We start from the raw sequence: 23,815 nt of genomic DNA, 5'->3' as shown, positions 1-23,815 counted from the left end.
ATGTACAGATCTGAATGTGTAGATCTGATATATCTTTATTTCTTCCCCCCTCTCGCAATCATTCCCAATCTCTATAAATATCTTCATCTCTAAATGAAAAGAGATACCTTTTCATAATGGATGCATTCTTTCCAACAGAAGCACCTTTCCATTAAGGAACGCAGCCTGTAGTTATTACCTTACTAATCTTCTCATTCTTTATTAATCACTAGACATAATATATTGTAATCGCTGCATATGATATGCTTGTAATCACTGCATATAATATCATTTCTGTATGTACTCGCACCTTGTCACATTGGTAATCACTGCAAACAAATACCTAATATGGATCATTATTTATCACATGAATCGCTACCATTATAATTAACTCGCCAGCTTCAATGCTTGCTTTCCTTAACGACTTTATAAACATTACATAACAACCACCTTTGTATAGTCAGTTATTATATCTTAAACATAGAATCGGCTATCAAAATAAGGTGAATACTGGTTGTGTGATACATCATGTAAACACATCCTATTTATTGCTGCTTAAACTTATCTTTGTCCTTAGATTGGTCGGTCAAATGAATCTTATTGAATTGGCCATAATATGAATTACATTGTCTTGAGTGTCTTAATGAATCGGCTAGCATTATTATCAAATTCCTTATGTCATCGTCCATAATCTGTGATTTGTCTTATTTCTGAGGCTCGAACCTATGATCTCTTCCACTCAAGTCATGATACCAGATTAAGTGGATGGTCTACATGCTCCAGCTGTATGTTCTTTGAGGAAGTCGGCTAATAATTATTAATTCTATTTAATATCATTTCCATCTTTTAATGAATTGGCCATTTAATGTTTCCTTCTTGTTTGTCTGAGTTTGATTTAGGTGATAAGAAAATTGTGAAGTCTTCGAAAAGACAATTTGTCTTTTATTAAGAAAATTGTGAAATCTTTGAAAAGAGTCAAAAGACAATCTTCTTTTGTTAGGGTATTTACTGTCAAAGCAGGGAATGACAAATGCAGATATCCCTTGTACTTAGTGAACCATGTGGATGATTCGTGTAGTTTTATTTGCACATTGCAGATGGTTTCTGACATTTCAATCCTTCTATACATCCATATACAAATCGCAGACCCTCCAATCTGTCAGTTCTAGTAATTTGGTCATGGAAGAGGTTGGTCCATGAAACAATCACACGATAGAAGTCAGATGACAATTTTCAACTATGCCTCTGGGGGTCGACAATGTTCTTAGAACAACAACAGATGCAATAAGAAGAAAAAATTTCAAGGAAAGGCTAGCCAAACTTTTGAAAGCGTTTAGGTCCTCGTGAGGTTTAAGGTTGGTGGCAATTTTAGCTTTATGGAGTACAATTACTCAAGGGAAATATTCATAGGGTGGAAAGATTTAGTTACTGAACTAAATCATATCTGTGTGATGAGATGATGTAAAATTTCCATAACAAAAAGTTTATAATTTTTGGTATTGAGTTTCTTGATTAACAAAGACCAATAGCTTGGAACCCACAAAGGAAACGTCCAGCACAAAATAGACAAAAATTACACTGCTAAGCCTAAGGCAATAAGAATAGGGCTCATCCAAACTCAGCGGATGTAAAGACTTGCCTAATAAATTTTACAATTCACAAAGTAGAATAGATGTGCAATCAGGTATTACCATTCAAAGTGCTGGTCTATGATTACATAGTTTGTGTGCCAAGTGTGCTAATGGAATGGGAGCAATAGACGGATGACCATTTAGTGTGGATTGTAGGTTGAGACATAGTTACCTGTAGAAGAGGGGTACCAGTACCAGTGCAGGGGCAAGAACACCATCAAAATTAGGATAACTAAGTAAATGCATAAGGGCACCACTGCGGATGTGGTCCTCATTCGTATGCTAGATTATTCTGGTAACTATGGTTTTAGGCTACCAATCTGACCGTGGTGATAACATCATACAAAGATTACAAACCCAAAACAATATTAAGGAAAGAATTTCCTCAGAACCTCCTAGAAGATGAAAGCGCAAAACATTATTAAAAATTACGGGCATAGTCTGAAGCGCAAACAGCTCTTGGGGAAGAATATATGAAAAGAAATGATGTACTGTGATTATGTGAATTCACTTCAGAGTTAAATTGTCAAAGTACAAGAAAAAAAAGCTAGAATTAGAATAAGTTACAGTTTCATTGGTGCAACAGTTAAAAAAAAATAGAGAGCATAGTTCAGGACTGTTGAGTCACATACACCCAACTCGTTCAGCTTCAACCATTCGAAGATCCAGAGGAATTTCATGAAATTGTGCTGCTAGCTGTCGGTCTCCAAGAGATAAAATGGTTGAAACGTAGGCTCTGATGCTAGCTTCAATGTTTTCAAATCTTGTATCCACAGTCAAATGGACTGGATTTGTCACTTCCCTTGCATAGAAATCCTGAATCAAAGCACTGCTACCACTTACTCCTGAACCTGTAGAATACCTACACAATTCCACATCTATTGTCTTGAGAAAATGCTCATATAGCTTAAGACAAACAGATTTCAACCATTTGTAAGGACATCATTACCAAACTCTTTGTTATTTTCTTTCAGAACTCAAAAAATCGAATCAAAACAAACAAATAAAACCCAGCACCGCCATTTCTCAGATACCTCAAGGCAAACTCAGTGCATATTTGCAAAAGTTAACAGAAGTAAAACTCCATTCATATTCGTATTTATTTATTGAAATGACTTATTCCTAGCCTCCTCAACACTAAATAGGTTAAACATCATCAACATGATAGATTATTTTCTTGTCATTTCAGGTACTGTTGTTATCTAAGTGAGCAATTCTGTTCATCCTCCGCATACTCAGCAAAATAGTTGTTATTTAATACCAATATATATATACAATGTGCCTCAACATAAAAATAAAAAAATACAAAAGTTGGAAAAAATTAAGAAGTGTGAGAGAATTACCATTCAACAATATATATTATATACAATATGCCTCAACATAAAAATAAGAAATTACATAAGTTAGAGGAAAATTAAGAAGTGTGAGAGATTTACCATCCAACAATAACTTCTTTTGGATTCACTCGCTGATGCAACTCATACATATTACGATGGTAATCAATATCCACTGCAACCTGCGAGCCCAAAAATGTTGCTAGTGAAAGAAGCATATTGTGCCAAATAAAATCTCCAAGCCCTAATTCATGTATAAGCATTGGAGATGAAAATAGTGAAGATTAGTTTAAAAAGAAATACCTGGTCGGAAGATTCATTGTGAGGGACGCAGTATGAATTGCGAATATCAACAGTTCCATCGGAAGAAACAGAGCCCAAAAGAGTGCCAATAACGCGCTCCGCCTGGTCGTTCCGGCGAACATATGAATCACAAATGTTAAACAGAACTGTTGGATGAAGCTTGGCAGTTAAACCTGTTGAGGCTGATGGCATCTGCAAAACCGTTTGCCCAGCTGTCATTGCTCCTGCTCTTCGGCTACTTATTCGTTTGGAAGAAATATCTTGGCTGAAGCCTGGCACACAGAGCAATTTCAACAACTTAAAGGTTAGGGTTGGGAATACTCTAAATTTATAAGGTAATGCAGAAATAATTGTGAGAATAACTTAAACTCGGCCCATTGGGACTCTCGGGTCTGAAAACTAGACAAAGATTTGCACTCCATACGAGGTTCAAGAGATACACTGATAGAGAATTAAAGAAAAAAATTTCATTACCTGTTAAAAGAAAGTAGTGACAGTTTGTGATTTTTTTCGGTTGAACTTGCGAGTTCGAAATAAAAAATCGCGCCCTAGTAAAAATCGTGTTCTTGAGAATTTTTTTCGCTTTTTTATGGCTCCGACTTTATGGAGTGTTTCAAAATGGGCATTAGCAAGCATTTGAAATACGGCAGCAGACAACATTCCTAACCATTTGAACTATTTCAGCAGGTTTCTTAAGGAATAGTTTTTCTATTATTCATTTATGACTTAGATTGTTTCGAAATATTTACTCAACATTACTTTGAATCAATACATAAAAAGATAGTTTTATTATTACTAGCACTTGTACCAAAACAAAGGTGTAATGATTAGTGGATTGTAAAGTATACTTTAATCGTTGTGTTGGAGAGCATAAAATTAGGGTGTGAAAATTGTATTTATTAGTCATTTCAGATGCAATTGACACAAAGTAATTTACTAGTTTTTAAAAAACTTTTTTTTAGTATTAAATAAATTTGATATGTAACCATACAACCAATTTCCAATAGTTTTGCATTTTAGAGTATCTTGCAGGAAGATTCTCAAGTACCTAATGCTTACGGCTCTCAAGAAGGCTAAATTGATCAAATAAAAAATTATTATATAAAATAAATGCAGATAAAAATATATAGATACGATATTAAAAATTTGCAATATAATCAATAATAATAATGTGTTGTTAAAGCATAGCATGGAAATTTGGTCATAGCAGAATAAATGGCATAATAATATTAATTTTAAAATCAAATACAATTAAAATGAAAATTTAAACATTTATATAATTTTTTCAATAATAAAAATATAAATACTAATAGAAGTTAAAACAAAAATTATAAGCAAATTGAAATTAAACAATTATTCTACCACACTAACCCTGATTTGAAGTGATCGGGTGCATGAGATTTAATAATGGAACTATATATGTTCGTGCCTTTGAAAATGCTTACACACTGCATGTAGCTCACGTGGCTTTCTTTTTGCTTGGACATTTATCTAATTAATTGCATTCAAGTTTTCCAATGTAGTTTCAAGGTGACATCTGGAAAAAAAAAAAATGAGAGCATCGTCAATTCAGAAATAGGAAATAGTTTCTTATTTAGGAGATCGGCAGGAGAAGAAGCGTACAAGTATTTCTAACAGTGATATTAGCAGAAGTGAAGAGGGATTGAGAAAGAAGGCAAAGGAAAAAATTGGTGAATAAAAGAATTCTACAAATCTAGATTTGCCAAAACCAGTTTGTGGAATCTGCTTATGAGATCAAAGGAAGGCTATTAGGGGTAAATTGGATTGTTGTGATCATTATTTTTTGCTTTATTTGCTTTCAAGCCAATGTTACTACTTTTCTTGGGTGTTTTGATATATGTCATGTCTTTTCAATTGTATTTTACATTTGTTCATATGCTTGCAATTCTAAAACATGTTTATGTTTAGTTATAATTTTTAATGTGTTTTGAAATTAATCTCCCCTGAGCCCTTCATTAATAACATATTCTAGGAATAATTGTTTGAAGCAAAATAACCTGGTAGAGCTCTCTAATGCCCTGCGACTGAAAGGGGAGGAGAACTGTATTGTTGTCAAGTGCATACTGTCGAAGTAACGCGTGCACTTTGGGAACAATGGGGCTGAGGGGTAGTAGGTGCTCCCACTGCTTTAGAGTATCGTATTTGCATCCAAATTTTGCCTATTTAAATTTTTAAACTGGATGAATCCACAAGCGAATCAAACCCTACTTTGATTCTGAATCAAATTGTGCATGGATATGGCTAGGTTTTTGGTCGATTCAGTAGCATAGGATTGTCAACAAAAGGTTTTATGAATTATCAATTTCAACATAGTTTTTGCCAAAAAAAAAAAAAAAATCTTCTACATTTCATTTGGTTGGTATTGCATCAAGTTCCAGCCATTTTGTATACCTGGTTAGATTTTAGTATGAATTTATAATTAAACGTAAAACCCTACAGGCTACAGACAAAATCTAAAAAATGATAGCTCATGTGAAATCTTACCCAATATTTGAAATCTAAACTAAAACTACAAAAAATATGATTTAATTCCTTACCTTTTGTTGCCTATCATTACTATCTATTTTGGAAATATTTTTCATATACCAATCAGATTAAATACAAAATTTACATGTTACATGATTGTAAAGGTGATTCTATTTCTCTTGAAACCAAAATAATGAAATGTTAATTGTATTTCTTTTTCACAAATAATATAACAAAAAAACAAAAAACAAAGAAGCCATGATAAACGATATGATAAATACCTGATTCCTGTGTAAATTATTTCTTTCTCTGCTAGCTGCTACTGTCAATAGTCCTGGATTAATCATTCAAACGTGTGTCTCACTCTCTATTTTTTAAATCTTTAAACCATCAATACCACGCTAAATTTTTCAGAGCTCGTCAGATGCCTACAGTGAAATTTAACAAAATAAAAATTTAATTATGCAAATTCATGATATAAGAGTTGAGAAAATACAACACCACAGGAGCCCAAATAATCTCTGCAAGCTGAAAAACCTGTTACAAGGAGAAGCAAGGAAGCAAATCACAGAAGGAAAGAATACAAAGGAAAAATATGCTCCAAAAGAGAGAGCACAATATTCTCTAAAAATGTATTGTTAATAATAATCCTTCTTCATACAATGAAAAGAAAGAACTCAACATTTAATAGGTCAAGAAACCCTAAAAGGGAAAACCTAGGTTTGCACATAATAATTAATTAAAATAATTAATTATATGCACCTAAAGTTAGCTTAAGTGTAAAAGAGATAAAGAGAACTTAAATAATTAAACAAATATTGTTTAATTAATCAAGTAAATACCTAAATACTCTAACACCCCCCCTTAAGCTAGACTTAGGGAGAAGCTAAAACCTAGAATAGCTAATGAAAGCAATAAAGATGGGTCCCGGCAACAAGGCCTAATCAAGTACCCAAATACAATGAAATCTCTATGAACTGGAGAAATAGAGAAAACCACGTGAGAACAAAACTCTACTCCAAAAAGAGATGGAAAAGAATATCACTGAGGCATGAAGAACCTACAAACTCTATCGAAAAATAACTATTGATCTAGAGAACCTCCACTGAAATAGAACATGACCAGGTAGAGAAGACTATAATCTACATGAGTGCCCTCAAATGACACTACTCGAATCAGATGGCAAACAAGGCAAACACTGAACTCAAAGATGCAGATGGCATGAGAAACCAAAGCCTGAAGAGCTGATCAATCGAACCACAAAAGCATTAGAACCAACAGGATAAACCTCCCCATAATGCAGAAGAGGGAGAGGGACAGGTACACTGAAAAGAACAGCCAACAAGAACTGCATGACAAAGAACCAAGAACATCAAAGGTGCTAAGAAAAGTACAGGGTGTCATGGAAGGAACACTCACTTGACACACATCATGAGGTGAATGTCGTGGAAGGAACACTCACTGGACAAAGGTAGATGACAAACAACAAGCAAACATCAACCCCCTCATGGCACTTGATCAGTAGTGCATGTACAACATATAGGAGTTGAGAAAATACAACACCACAGGAGCCTGAAGATCTTCTGCAAGCCGAATAACCTGTTACAAAGAGAAGCAATGAAGCAAAATCTGAAGAACAAACAAAACACAAAGAATATGCTCAAAAAGAGAGAGCTCAATATTCACAAAAATATGTAATGTGATTCTTACAATGAAAAGAAAGAACTCAACCTTTAATAGGTCAAGAAAACCCTAAAAAGGGAAAACCCTAGGCTTGCACATAATAATTAATTAATTATATGCATCTAATGTTAGCTTAAGTGTAAAAAGATAATTGGGAACTTAAAGAATTAAACAAATATTGTTTAATTAATCAAGTAAAGACCCAATTACTCTAACACCCCCCCTTAAGCTAGACTTAGGGAGAAGCTAAAACCTAGAACAACTACTGAAAGCATGAAAGATGGGTCCCGGCAACAAGGCCTAATCAGGTACCCAAATACAATGAAATCTCTATGAACTGGAGAAATAGAGAAAACCGCATGGGAACAAAACTCTACTCCAAAAAGAGATGGAAAAGAATATCACTGAAGCATGAAGACCCTGCAAACTCTGTCTAAGAATAACTGATGATCTGAAGAACATTCACTGAACTAGAACATGACCAGGTAGAGAAGACTGTAATCTGCATGAGTGCCCTCAAATGACACTACTCGAATCAGGAGGCAAACAAGGCAAAACAACTGAAATCAAAGATACAGATGGCATGAGAAACCAAAGCCTGAAGAGCTGATCAATCAAACCACATAAACATTAGAACCAACAGGATAAACCTCCCCATAATGCGGAAGTGGGAGAGGGATAGGAACACTGAAAAGGACAGCCAAAAACAACTGCATGACGAAGAACCAAGAACATCAAAGGTGCTGAGACACATCATCATGAGGCGAATGTCGTGGAAGGAACACTCACTTGACAAAGGAAGATGGCAAACAACAGGAAAACATCAACCCCCTCATGGCACTTGATCAACAGTGCATGTACAACAAGACACAAGATATGTAAGATTCCAAGTAAACAATGCATGATGGCACTTTATCTCAGTGCGTTTGCATAATTACAAGCTACAATGATAAGAAGACTGGAAAAAGAAACGAGAATCAAAACAAAGACACCCTACTCGAAAAAGAGATCCCAGGACCTGAAACAACCACGATATCCACCAGAGTGCTGAAAAGCAAAAAATTGAATAAAATATGCATGGAGTATAATCTGGAAATAAAACCCATTTTTCTGGAAAGTACACAGCACAAGCTTTCCAAAAATATAAAGTTTTTGAAAAACGGAGTTCGGATGCTTATTCTACGTCTCTCGGAGTGCAAAAAAGAGACCTCACTTTGATTGCAAAAAAAATAGTCAAACAGCAAAATTGGAAACAAATACCAAAACCATGAGGTCGGCCTCGGAACTAGCTTTTCGACAACTATTTGTTTTCAAAAAAATGACTCTGTATGCCCAAGATAGGGCCAAAAAATCAAACCCCCCCCCTGAAAAAGCCAAAAAAGAGAGTCTGGTGGCTTGTTTGGGCATTTGGTGGCCAGTGGGTGGCAGCCGGGTGGTAGGGCGGCGGCCCGGTGGCGGAGCGGTGGCCGACTGAGAAAAAGGGTCGGGCGGGCTGGCGGTTGGGGCTAAGCGCGGAGAGCTGAGCGGGGAGCTGGCGGAGGGCCACAGTCTGAGCAGCGGGGGCTAGGCGGAGGGCGGTCAGGGAGAGGAGCTGCAGGCGACGGCCGGAGGAAGCCGAAGGCCGGGGAGCCGAGGGCCAGCAGGCACCCGCGGGGGCCGAAAAAGAATGTTGGGAAGAACCTGCTGCGGGGGCTGAAAAGGGCAGCCGGTGGGGGCTGGAGGGGCTGCAGAGGCCGGACTGACAGGTCTGACATGCTTGTCAGTCTGGTACCCTGTGGTACCCCCAAACCCCTTTTTTTTTCACTTTTTTAGAAAGATTTTTTTTTTTAAAGGAAATTTCGGCCTGCATGCAGTAAAAAGGTAAATTTTTATTTTTTTTGAAATTTTTTTCTCGATCTGCGTGTCAAGGTCGTACGGTCTGGATCTGAGAAAAAATGCTTCCAGAGGCTCAGGAACCAAAATAGGTCAAATTTTATATGACCATAGGGGTTTTCGAGCTTTCTGAGCACGATGGCGATGTCCATTTAGGCCCAAAGTGCTCAGAAAAAAAAAAGCTCAAACCCTAAGTACATAAAAAATTCTTGAAACCCCAGATCTGCTTCCAAAGCAAAAATTTTCAAAACAAGAACAGACAGCTATAAATCTGAAGCTCTGATACCATATAGGAGTTGAGAAAATACAACACTACAGGAGCCTGAAGATCTTCTACAAGCCGAAAAACCTGTTACAAGGAGAAGCAATGAAGCAAAATCTAAAGAACAAACAAAACACAGAGAATATGCTCAAAAAGAGAGAGCTCAATATTCACAAAAATATAATATGATTCTTACAATGAAAAGAAAGAACTCAACCTTTAATAGGTCAAGAAAACCCTAAAAAGGGAAAACCCTAGGTTTGCACATAATAATTAATTATATGCACCTAATGTTAGCTTAAGTGTAAAAAGATAATTGGGAACTTAAAGAATTAAACAAATATTATTTAATTAATCAAGAAAAGACTCAATTACTCTAACACAACAAGGCACAAGATATGCAAGATTCCAAGTAAACAATGCATGATGGCACTTTATCTCAATGTGTTTGCATAAATACAAGCTACAATGATAAGAAGACTGGAAATAGAAACGAGAACCAAAATAGAGACATCCTACCCAGAGAAGAGATCTCAAGACCTGAAACAATCAAGATATCCACTAGAGTGTTGAAAAGCAAAAAACTGAATAAAATATGCATGGAGTAGAATCTAGAAATAAAACTCATATGGCTGGAAAGTACACAACACACACTTTCCAAAAATATAAACTTTTTAAAAAACGGAGGTCGGATGTTCATTCTATGGCTCCCAAAGTGCAAAAATAAGATCTCACTTTGACTGGAAAAAAAACATAGTCAAACAACAAAATTGGAAAAAATTACCAACATCACGAGGTCCGGCTCAGAACCAGCTTTCCGACGTCTATTCGTTTTCAAAAAAACTACTTTGTATGCCCAAGATAGAGCCAAAAAACCAAACCCCCCCCCTTGAAAGAGGCAAAAAAGAGAGTCTGGTGGCTGGGTGGTGCTCTAGTGGCCAGTGGGTGGCACTCCAGTGGCGATCGGGTGGTGGTCTAGAGGCTGAGAGGAGCTCTGGTGGCGAGCTACTATTTCCGGTGGCCGGGGGTGGCGGTCTGGTGGCCAGGAGGAGCTCCGATGGCGGAGCTAGCCGAAGGTGTTCCAGGAGGCGGCCAGGGAGCGGAGCGACGACCGGGGTGTTGAGCGTGGGGGTCGGGAGCTGCCACGGCGGCGGGGCCGGGAGGTGCTGCAGGCAGCGGCAGCGGAGAGGCGGGTTGGGGCCTGAGCGTGGGGGTTAGGAGCTGCAGCAGCGGTGGCGCCGGGAAGCGGTGGAAAACTACCAACGGGGGTCAGTGAGCCAGGGCCGGCAGGAGGTCGGAGGCTGACACCGACAGGGGGCCGGGGGCTGAGGTCGGCCCGGACTAACATGTCCGATCACCGTACGACGACCAGACTGTCAGCCCAGTACCTTGTGAAAAAATACAACCCCTCCCCCAAAAAAAAAAAAAAAAAAATTGTGTTGTTTTTTTTTTGGCAAAAAAAACAACAATCGCCTTTTTTGATTTTTTTTTTCAAAAATATCAAAATTCGGCTTACATGCCGTAAAAAAGAAAAACATTTTTTTTAAAAAAATTTTCTCGATTTGTGTGTCAGGGTTGTTCGGCCTGGATCTAAGAAAAAATACTCCTAGAGACTCAGGAACCAAAATAGGTCAATTTTTTTATGACCATAGGGGTTTTCGAGCCTTTTGAGCACGATGGTGAGCTCCATTTAGGCCCAAAGTGCTCAGAACAAAAAAAAAAAAAAAAAAGGTCAAATCCTAGGTACATAAAAAAAATTCCTGAAACCCCAGATCTGCTTCCAATACAAAAATTCTCAAAATAAGAACAGGTAGCTATAGATCTGAAGATCTGATACCATATAAGAGTTGAGAAAATACAACACCACAGGAGCCCAAATAAATCTCTGCAAACTGAAAAACCTGTTACAAGGAGAAGCAAAGAAGCAAATCACAGAAGGAAAGAATACACAGGAAAAATATGCTCCGAAAGAGAGAGCACAATATTCTCCAAAAATGTATTGTCAATAATAATCCTTCTTCATACAATGAAAAGAAAGAACTCAACCTTTAATAGGTCAAGAAACCCTAAAAGGGAAAACCTAAGTTTGCACATAATAATTAATTATATGCACCTAAAGTTAGCTTAAGTGTAAAAGAGATAAAGGGAACTTAAATAATTAAACAAATATTGTTTAATTAATCAAGTAAATACCCGAATACTCTAACGCATGACACGCAGAACTTTTAAACTTTAGGTTTTGCCATTGGTTTTCCAATTTCACGCCACGCTAAAGTTAACCTCTCAAAGTAAATAGGTGTGTGGCAGTCTTTAAATTAAGCAGTTGTGTAACATTAATTTAACAGGCGGTGATTTTGATCATTATTTTTCATTTTCTGATAAATTGTGAATGGTCACACCCTAAATGTGCTTATGTTGTCTGACAACCAAAATAAATAATAAAGAATAAAGCATATGTGTTCTTTAGGTAAAGGAATGGAAAACATTGTGCACAACAGAATATATTATTGACGGCAACCGTTTAATAATTTCTTGAGAGCATGAGACAATACCAGTGGGCAATGCCCACGTTAAATAGCCTATCAACTAATTAATTTATGAATTTATTAGAATTAAATTGTTATTTTAATATTTAATAAAATTATATTTAAAGTTAAATACATCTAATTTATTAGTCTAAAATTTTTTGTCTAAAATATTAATGTAAATTTTAATATTTATAATAAATAAATATAATATCATATATATTTAAATTTTAATATAATTTAATTTATCAATGGTGTACTCAATTTTATTATATATATAGTATATTTTATGTATGTGGTATTAAATTAAATATAAATTACTCTATTTTTTATAATATTTTAAGAAATTATATATTTTAAAATGTTCAAAAAAATTTGTCGATTTTTTGCCAATTCCCGATTTAAAAAAAAAATTCAGCCAAAAGATTTATTGTCAATTAAGATTTTTACATCTTTGATGTAAATGTCCTCATTCCATATTTATTCTACCCTAAATCTCATTGATGAATTGATCAATACACATTGGAAGCTCCAGAACTTCAAATGAATCCATAAATTGTATAATGGGGGAAAACAGGGATTTGACAAGCCCTAGATCAAATTTTTTTTACCAATCAAAAGCTTCTATTTCTCATTTATCATTGTCAGTTTCAAATGTAAACACAATTTCACAACAAATTGATATTAATCATCTCTATATTTATTATTATCTCCTAGCCTTTACATATTTTATATAATAATGACTAGCAACATCCAATCCATAGTGAACTCTTACAAGGAAATCATTTGTCAACCCCATATGCTAGCAAAAAACTTAGAGTTCATCTTCAGACATTAAAAACATTTTATTAGGAGATTCCTTGATGTACCATAACACTCCAAATCAACTTACTCCTTCAAGTTGTAGATGATATAGTGCAAGTAGACATCTAAGAGTGGAGTTAATGTTGCTAATGTAGTCTTCTTGAGTTCAAGGAATTTCAGCATAACAACATAGACTGATTTGTCCTATCAAGCTGACATGTTCTGCTCTGTGCTAACACCAATGTCATAATCTTTTATGAAACTATCCACTTCCATATTTTAATTACTTCACTTTCTTCTTTTGAAAATTTGACTCAAATAGAGTTTCAAGTGATTTGGCCCGTCTACTTCGTGCTCGACCAGTTTCTTTCAAGAGCTCAGCTAGTATTTTCTTCTCATCATCCACATCTAGATTTGTTGTACCAAATTTCAATACAATAGACAAACCAACTCATCTTCATTGATGTTTTATGTTCTATAAAAAAAATTCAAACACAAGGTAGCCCAATGTCTACAACATAAAAAAGTAACATTATAAATTTAGTAACATATGACAAGGCCAAATAAATTCCATGATGTATCTCAAAGAGTCTGGTATCATTAGCTTCCTATAGAGTAGTTTGCTTTAAACAACTTAAAAAACTACCAATAGACATAATAATGTTTTTGTACTTTTGAGTGAGCATCTAGAATAGCCTTTAATCTCATTGCAAAATTCTAGAACCGAATGTTGACATCTACTTCTATTTAACTCTTTTGCTGGTTCAAAAACAATCATTTCACTATGCTTGAGATTTATTATGTTTGTAATGTCCCCAACCAAAAAATTAATATTGCTTTTAGATCTGGAGAATATATTACACAAAACTTCACCGAAAACACCCAAACTAGTTAGCTACTTTTGCACAAAAAGGGCTGAGTTAAAATGGAACTTTATAGAACATTATTGAAAATGATTTTTCTGATATGTGCATCATTTAATCAGGTCTGAAACTGATTATTGCAGCAACAACATTAATACATTCAAACTCCAATTTATAAGCAAAACCCACAAAACTATTATAACCCAATACCACCAATGCCATTGTAAATACCACAAGCTGATATTGTTTGATTTACAAATGGAAAATACATAGAATATGATCTGATACAAGATTAATAACAGCAGCAAAGCCCTCAAAACACATCTTGAATTACTGCAACAATATTAATGAAGCCTTGAACACACACAATAGAAAACTGCTGAAATATTGAAGCTCCAATGCAACCTTTGGATGAAGTTGCTCTATGTGAACAATGGGGTTTCGTCCACCATCCACCTGAAACTTATGGGTTTCCATCCACAAACCTCCAATCTCCAATGGGTTTCCGTCCACTGAAGAATTTTGTAGAGCATGAAGTTCATACTATAAGAAATTGAGAAGTAGAAATGGCATAAAGATCCATTTTTCCAAATATGTTTTGTATTTATCTTGTCCTTGGCCAATTTGGTGGGAAAATCAATAATTAGAAATATTACAAATTTCCACTCCATTCTTACTTTCCAAATTTGCACTTGGTGGGAAAATCATTAATTATGAAAAAAATTAATTTCTCACTCCACTCTTGCTTTCCAAATTTGCTCTTGATGGGAAAATCATTAATTAGAAATATTTCAATTTTCCCTTCCTCTCTCTTGGTGGGAAAGTCATAAATAGAAATATTTCAAACTTGTCATTATGACACAAAATCCAATTCCCCACTAATTGTTTCCAAATATTTAATTTAATATCTAAATATCCTTTTGATATTGAAAATATTTGAACATTTATAAATATTAAATTACTTTTTCTGCCTAAGCTTGTCCAACTAACCCACGAAAGAATAATATGAGTTAATATTGACCAAAATCCAATTTTAACAGAAGGGGGCGTGACAAAGTTGGTCAAATAGTAGTCATCCAACTATACCACAATTTTAAGAACGAAAATATTATTCTTGAAAAAGTTCCTTGAAGGGGTCTTGAATGTGTTTCTTGAAGGGGGTAGAGATTGCATGTGCAAATATCACCATTTCTTAGGACCAAAATTTACCACTCAACTGGCAAAAGATTCAGGGCAAGCGGATGACACCAAAATCAAAATGCACATCCACATGATGTCATCCAAAATAGAAATCTCTTGAATTGAGCCTCAAAATGGTCCCAGTAGTGTTATTTTGTTACTATAACTGTATTTTAAATTTACAATATTCAAATGTGCAACCTAGTCTATCAACTCGAAAGACAAAATACAAACTTACACTACAACATACAATTTTCTTTATGTATACAAATGAAATTTCTTCTCTAAGAAACTTTCAAGTTATGTTTTGCAATTCCAAGTAAAATCGATTCACAAAATTAACACAAAATGAAGCACATGATGAGACACAATGTGCACCTTTTATCACATAATGCTCCCTCAACTACAACCAATGTAATGAAAATTGTTTGAGCTACTAAATTTAACCTCACTGTTTAGAGTCCATTGTCAAGGGTTCTCAATTTCTATTAAAAATATGCATTTCATCAAGTTTGTAACAAACACACCTCGGTGACCAGATAAAGAAAACAAAGGTAATAACATGACTAACACAACTACTAATTGTATTGTGGCCTTGTAGTAACTATTAAGCATAAAATGCTTCAAACAGTGCAATTATTTTCACTACAACTAAATTTAAGTCTGCACCATTTTAAACCACAACTTAGGATTCTTAGTTTCCACAGAAAATAATCATCCACAGTCAAACAGAAAAAGCCCAAATTGAAATGTAGGACAAGAAATGTATGTATTCATTTTCATGTTAAATTTTAGTTCAACTCTAAATGATATATTTTAAAACAATAATAATAGAAATTGTACCAGTTTGAAACTCTTTGTGAAGGAAGATAATGTCTTTTTTGGAGTAGCATCCCGATGCTTCTATGTAGAAATTGCCTAATCTAGTACCTCAACATCAACGAAGGGCTTAGGCACAATGAAATTGTTGTTGATCTTACTATGGGCACTTTGTTTGTAGTGGGTAGTTAAACATAATTTGTGTTCTTAAATATTTGACAATTTGTATTGACATGCTATGGGCACAACCAAATTGGTAGAGTACTTTAACTATAGTGAATACTCAACAACAGTTATGGAACAAATTGAGCTAAGAAAAGTTGACGAACCCATGGGAAGTCAAAGGAAATTCAATAAATGTTGATGAAAAATTTAAGACACAATTAATTTTGTAATTTCAATACAATAAATACACCATCATTATATTTTCTTCAGTTTCCTAATTCATGAAGCATGTTGTACTATAAAACCATAAATTATATACATGCCCTATCCAATGTTGATACGACAAAAACCTATTCAGATGGGTAAAATTCGATAGAAATTGCCACAAGAAGTTAGCTCCATATTTTATCTGTACTCAAAATGAATCCATGTCATTTAGGGCTACAAGTAAGCATCTAGGTAAAACAAATACTTGCAACATATTTAACCATGTTCCATATAATTTATTCAAATTTTCACAATGTTTCTTTAGAATTTACAAGGATCAAAAGGGTTTTATTGAGATTTTCAAGAAAAGAAAATCATATGTATTCCATCAAAAATAAAAACCCTAGCTGGACATAATGAAATCTTGAAAAGTAAACAATAGCAATGCTAGCCAACCATATACAATTATCTCCTATATGAAATTTAAAAAACATAACAATTTGTCCTTTTAATTTTAATTTTTTTTCTTATTTTTTATTTGAAAATGTTTCAGCTTTCTAAAAACCCTACAGGTTGGTGAGTGAACCAAATGATTGGTCAATAGCCAAGCAAATTGAGAATCAATGTCATCTATTTAGAGAGCCCTTCATTTTCATTCTTATTAAGGTCAGCAATGCAAGAAAGCCTTGCCCTTGCGTTTCCTCAAACAGTGCTTGAAATTAGAAACAACGAAATCCCAATAGCAAGCCAGACCTAATGATACAAGAAATAGAGGCTATAAAAATTAAAAAAGAAAGCCTAAAATACCCACATCAGACCTCAAGAACAATGAAAGCAAAATAAACAAGAATTTATAACCATCAAATAAGCGTAAAAATTATCTCAAAGTAAAATATCTCCACATGAAGAAACAAATAGAAGTTAACACTATGTATTACAATAATATCATATATGAAAACAGACAGATAAAAACACAACAAAGAGTACTGCCCTCAAGATTCTGCACAACTTGTGTTCACCTATCATCAATGCCAATTAAAAAAATGGGCAGAGAGTGGAGAAAAAATATTACTAACCCCTGCGAAAGTCGAAATACTTTAAAAAATAGATGACCCAAAACCAAACTCCTTGCAGTTGCTGCTACAATCTACTCATAATAAATGAAAACTTTATATAAAATTGTTAGGGTTTAGTGATACGTGTTGTACATAGCGAGGAAATCTTCTGCAATGGTAAATCAAATCTGCAAACTTAATAGATGCAAGGATGTTTGATGTCTATGGTCATTTGAAAATTAAATTCTACTTGATTGTGGCACCGAATACTTGTTTTCCAATGTCCTGAGACCTATTTAGCGGTGTGAGAAAGGTTTGTCGTTCATCCGTACGAGCAGAAGCTCACAAGGAAAGCCTACCAGCTAATAAATAAATAAATAAATAGATAAATAAAAAAAATTGAAGACGCAAAAACATAGAAACGGTCAAACCCTTGTTCAAAGTATATTAACATTTAAAGCGAAGCAATTTGAGTTTAAAAGAAAATAGAATTTTAAAATGTCCAATAATGGCACCTTCAATTTCAGAGTTCAAACCGCAAAATAACTACACAAAAGTTAAAAATGAAAAGAAAAAACCTCTTCCAGATTGCACAAATAAATTCAGGAAAAGCTAAACATATTACGCTTAGGGGCCACACCAGCCTACAACGCTTAGTATGTCGATAAAAAATAATAATGAAGTTATGGTGAAGAGTACAATTTGATTTTCAGATAGAAGAACAATTAATTTAATTTATCTTTTTTATATAGAACCTTATTGTTTTGTTTATATAGGGTTGCAATACAAATATGTTTGTATCTTATTAGTTTTGTCAATAGTATTGTTATTGTTTAATAGTTTGATTCCAAAAAATAGTGATAAGATGCATATTTATGGTTGTTTGTTTGTTTATGAACTTTTGTTTACATATATATGTAATATGATTCTATTTAGGACAATCGATATCAACCATGGGAAAGAACAAGCGAGGAATGATGGAACAATGAGAGGTTGAAAAGGAAAGACAAAGCCAGCATATGAAGAAATTACGTGACATAAGAACAATGGGAGAAGAAGGTATGTCATCCTCAACATCTCAATTCGATTTACCAAACGAACATAATGCACCTAATGCAATTGAAGAAGAGACATTTGATTTACCGTATGAACCTAATGCAATTGAAGAAGATACCGCATTGAATAATCAATTAAATAATGAACATACACCTTCTCTATTTGATGAATTGAATGTACATAATGCACCAATGTTAACAACTCCTAGAATCATTCGTAGGAAACCAAAGTATCTAATTGACATTGATGAGAATATATTGAAGTCGATGCCCAATAAAACGAATGAATGAACTTGTATCAGAATGGTTAAAAGAATATGGCAAAACTATTCTGAAAACTTAAATCAAACCGCGAGATGTCAATTAATTGTTCAAATGATTAAAAATTTGAATTTTAGAGAGACAATGAAAATTCTAGGCCTAAGATCATCTGAAAGTAATAGTGAAAGAACTATTGTGAGAAATCTATTTGATGCATATCAAGCTATTGGTTAAAAATCACGTACTAAAGATTCTAATGCTACTCGACATGTCATTACATCAACCATAATGAGAAAGAAAATTAAAAAAAATCGTTTGATAAGCAAAACAAGTAAGTCATTAAACGTTAGTAGAACAACATTAAGTAAAGCATTAAAGAGGCAAGAAAAAATAGAGAAACCTAACAATAATACTTGACACAATACGGGTTAGAGCCGATCCTGAAGACTCACTTGATTGATTCTACGGTTCAGAGTAGAATGATTTTGAGAATTTTGTATAAATCATCGACGAATTGTTCTATATTCATTTTTTGTATATATAAATGCCCATGAGCTGATTTTTACATGTTTAGGGGTATAATTTTGTATATTTAAATGGCAATGAGCTGATTTATACATATGTACATGCCAAATTTTGTATATTATAATGGCGATGAGCTGAATCACACATATTGTAATGTCATTTTTTTATAAAAGCCCATGAGATTATTTATATATTAAAATGGCGATGAGTTGAATCGCATAATTGTAATGCCAAATTTTGTATAAAAGCCCATGAGATTATTTGTAAGACACTTTTTTGTATAATCAAATAGCCAAGAGTTGATTTGACAATATTTAGAGGCAAATTTTTGAATAATATGTGACAATGTTTTGTGACTATTTGTGTCAATGTTTTGTGACTATGTTTTGAGTATATATGATATGTCCCTGGTCAATCATGAGCATTCTTAATTCTTGTATAATCATGGAGAATTAATTGAGTCATTATCGAGTCATAGGGGTCATAGATTGAGTCTAGATACAATTTGAGCGAAAATTGTTATTGTTGTCAAAAAATTTATCAAAAAAGTTGTCAAGCAACTTCTACATTGCGTCGGTAGGGTATGACTCTCGACGTTTCGACACTTTGGGATGCACGACAAGGGGCATGCCTAGCGTAAAACTGCCCACCTAAATGCACTCATGACGTCGGTTTATGCACACGGTGAACTGAATCAATTCTAGCCAATCCTGCAACTTTGCATTGCATGCAAGTGACGACTTTTGCAGCAGACAAAAAATGCTACCAATTGGAAATGGCTCTGAGTTGTCAAAAACTGAGATAGGCCATTGTAGAGGAGCCTCACGTGACCCAACAGGTTCAAATGAATCGACCATATGTGTCCTAGATTTGAAGAAATAGTCCGTCAATTTTTGACAAATTTTTGGACTCAAGGCACTTGAGAGATTGCACCGGTATGGTATGACTCTCGACGTTCCAATACTTTGGGATGCATGACAGGGGCATGCCTAGCATAAACCTACCCACATGGACGCGCTCACGATGTTGGTTTGTGCACATGATGAACTGAATCAATTCTAGCCAATCTTGTAACTTTTCATTGTATGCAACTGACGGTTTTTGCAACAGGCAAAAAAATGCTACCAATTGAAAATAGCTTCGAGTCGTCAAAAATTGAGATAGGCCATTGTAGAGGAGCCTCACGCAACCCCACGGGTTCAAATGGATCGACCATATGTGTCATGGATTTGAAGAAACAGTCCATCAAATTTTGAAAAAATTTTGGACTCATGGCACTTGAGAGATCGCATCGGTATGGTATGACTCTTGATGTTCTGGTGCTTTGGGATGCATGACAGGGGAATGCCTAGTGTAAACCTTCCCACAAGGACGCGCTCGCGACGTCATTTTGTGCACACGATGAACCAAATCAATTCTAGCCAATCTTGCAACTTTACATTGCATGCAACTAATAGTTTTTGCATTAGGCGAAAAAATGCTACCAATTGAAAATGGCTCCGCATCCTCAAAAATCAAGATAGGACATTATAGAGGAGCCTCACAGGACCCCACGGGTTCAAACAAATTGACCATATGTGTCCTGGATTTGAAGAAACAGTCTGTCAAATTTTTTGGACTCAGGGCACTTGAGAGATCACCCCGGTACGGTATGAGTCTCGACGTTCCAACGCTTTGAGATGCATGATAGGGGCATTCCTAGTGTAAACCTACCCCCACGAACGTACTCGCGATGTCAGTTTGTGCACATGACGAACGAAATCAATTCTAGCCAATCTTACAACTTTGCATTGCATGAAACTGACGGTTTTTGCAGCAGGCAAAAAAATGATACCAATTGAAAATGGTCATTGTAGAGGAGCCTCACGCAAACCAATGGGTTCAAATGGATCGACCATATGTGTCCTGGATTTGAAGAAACAATCCGTCAAATTTTGACAATTTTTTGGACTAAGGGCACTTAAGAGATCGCTCCGGTACGGTATGACTCTCGATGTTCCGACGCTTTGGGATGCACGATAGGGGCATGCCTAGTGTAAAATTGTCCACCTAGATGCGCTCGTGATGTCGCTTTGTGCACACGATGAACCGAATCAATTCTAACCAATCTTGCAACTTTGCATTGCATGCAACTGATAGTTTTTGCAGCAGGCGAAAAAATATTACCAATTGAAAATGGCTCTGAGTCGTGGGCATTGTAGAGGAGCCTCATGTGACCCCACAGGTTCAAACAGATCGACCATATGTGTCTTGGATTTGAAGAAACAGTTCGTCAAATTTTGACATTTTTTTGGACTCAGGACACTTGAGATCGCACCAATATGGTATGACTCTCGACGTTCCAGCGCTTTGGGATGCATGACAAGGGCATGCCTAGCGTAAACCTGCCCACCCGGACATGCTTGCAACATCGGTTTGTGCACACGAACAAAATTTGACCATTGCGAGTGTGAAGGTGCTCTCACACCAAACACATCTTGTTGTTTATATTCATATTGTCGATTTTTGTTGTTTATATTCATATCGTTGATTACATATGCAAATATTCATTTAAATTTATAAAAGGGCAGCCACCAAATACAACGAATACACAATAATGAACTGAATACAATGAGTTTTGTAGGGTTAATTCAACATTTTAGAAATTTTATCAAATCATGTTCCATGATTGCAATGTTTTATATCATATATTTTTGTTATTTATATTCATATTGTTGATTACATATGCAAATATTCATTTAAATTTATAAAATGACAACCACAAAATACAACGAATACAAAATAATGAACTTAGTGCACATTTATTGGATCGAATATCGATATTTATATATATATATAGAAAAAGGCATGTCTACCAAATCAATACAAGTATTACAAAAATGTGGCATATGCCATGTCCAAATTGATATACAATAAAAATATAGAATATATCTACATATATTGGTCATTCTATGACCAAAACTAACACTATATGATCCTAAACTTGTGGTGGATCATCAAAATCAAGACTCTGTAGATGGCTGCAAAACCAAAATTCAAAAGCCAATTTAGAATTCTTGTAGTAGAAAATAGTTCACAATTAACAACATAACTATGCATTTAACTATAATTCCTTTGCAATTGAAATGTAGATTACCTCATCAGCTGATCTAAGAGCTAATGTCTTCGCTCTCCTCTTCTTGTCACTCTTAGAGTTTTCTTGAAGACATACTTAAATGGATCCACGTTATGGTTGTACCGCGAAGGGGTCTATTGTAGATTAAATGTACAATTAATACAATGTACTAACATAAATATATCAAAAAACACTTTAAAAGATATAATATAGAGAATAATGACGTACTTGTGCCTGAGATGCTTCTCCAATGGACTGAGAATGGCTCACCATTGATGTAGAACTTGTCGCTATTACCTATACAAAAAATGTTCAAAAATTAAATACAATTAATATCATGATAAGTATTAAAGGTTAAAAACAATTAATTTTACATATCAAACAGAAGTGTACCGGATCCTGAGATGCTTCTCCAGTGCACGGAGGAGGGTTCACCATTGATGAAATAGGTATGGATATTTCTTGTATGAAAAATTAAAAGATTATAATATATCACAAGTTCACATGTACGCGTGCATATAATCATGAAATCAAGAAAATAAAGTAGAGATACATACCTCCACCCTCTCTTGATCCACGAATGAATCAGGTGCATTCAACAAATCCACATAGCTCAATGGTCGTTGTACATGTAAAATAGACAAAAAAACACTAATCAATCTACAAACCTCAAATAATACTTGATTTCAACATTTTCAAACAATTATACAACTAAAAATGTGTTCAATTACCTTCTTCCCACGTTTTGAGGTCTTCGAGGAATTCTTTTTCTTAGGATGAGCCCTAGACGCGGAGGGGGTACCCTAAAAAAATAAAATTAACATGAGATATTAGTACATATAATAAATTAAACATAATTTTAAAAATCTAAACTGAAATGACTTGCATATTCCATCAAAACAATACATAAAAAGGGTTGTACAAAATATGATACTGTATAGCCTTGTAGGCCAAAATTGATTGCTGAGAGCGTGATGTCATCAATCTGGGACATTTGGTCCCTTGTCAACACCTGCAAACCAAAAATTGGACCAAACATTAAAGATAGTTAGTATATCTTGTATTTTTTTGAATTCAAAGTGTACTATTCTAATTTAACATGTTACAAAATTTATACCTCAAGCATCGAAGTTGCAGCTATAGTAACTGGGGGAGGAGTATGGGATACCCCTGCTGCATCCTGAAATGCATATTATTTGTCTCAATTTAAATCGATGTATACATAAAAATTCATTTATGTAATTACAAATTTATTATCATTCTACACTACAACCTCAAAATGAAGTGCAATCTATGTATTATCATTCTGCACAAGTTTCTATTTTTGTACACATAACATTCATGCATGCAGATGATAGCACAAAGGAGGATAGAAAGGTTGTAAGAGAGTATCACTTCTACATAAGTGATGATCATACTCATTCATCGGAGTTTGTACAAGGATGCTTTAAATTTTTCTATGATAGTTTAAGGGAAAGGAACATACGATACAACTGACACTTAATATGGTCAGATAATTGCACCACACAACTCAAGAATGCAAGGATGTTTTATTGGTTGACAAGGATGCATATGGAAAGCGATGTACAACATTTTTGGATTTTCACTGAGGCTGGACATGGTAAACGAGAGCACGATGGTGCAGAAGCATGTGTGAAAAGGGCACTAGCTAGAGAAGAATTGAAGTACGA

At 34.8% G+C, this 23,815-nt stretch overlaps 2 protein-coding genes across 3 annotated transcripts in view; one reads left to right on the top strand and one right to left on the bottom strand.

Moving 5' to 3' along the window:
- Positions 1-3,917, bottom strand: part of LOC131075417 (eukaryotic translation initiation factor 3 subunit F) — an 87,015-nt gene extending 83,098 nt beyond the window's left edge. Inside the window, exons 1-4 of one of the 2 annotated variants that reach the window (XM_058012252.2) lie at positions 3,722-3,917; positions 3,248-3,519; positions 3,047-3,126; positions 2,243-2,472 (exon numbers count right to left, since the gene is read on the bottom strand). In XM_058012252.2, coding sequence (XP_057868235.1) covers positions 2,243-2,472; positions 3,047-3,126; positions 3,248-3,466 — 529 coding nt within the window. In that variant the 5' untranslated portion in view covers positions 3,467-3,519; positions 3,722-3,917. Of the gene's footprint in view, positions 1-2,242; positions 2,473-3,046; positions 3,127-3,247; positions 3,520-3,610; positions 3,681-3,721 lie in introns of those variants that run through there. The other variant, XM_058012253.2, reaches the window with a different exon arrangement.
- Positions 3,918-5,362: 1,445 nt separating this feature from the next.
- Positions 5,363-10,769, top strand: LOC131874873 (uncharacterized). The gene is made up of 3 exons (XM_059218804.1): positions 5,363-5,375; positions 8,928-9,162; positions 10,487-10,769. Exons 1-3 carry the CDS (start codon positions 5,363-5,365, stop codon positions 10,767-10,769), a joined length of 531 nt encoding a protein of 176 aa, XP_059074787.1.
- Positions 10,770-23,815: the final 13,046 nt, after the last annotated feature.

This window comes from Cryptomeria japonica, chromosome 4, assembly GCF_030272615.1.
Source record: "Cryptomeria japonica chromosome 4, Sugi_1.0, whole genome shotgun sequence".
NCBI lineage: Eukaryota > Viridiplantae > Streptophyta > Pinopsida > Cupressales > Cupressaceae > Cryptomeria > Cryptomeria japonica.
This window is presented reverse-complemented; position numbering and strand designations above follow the sequence as displayed.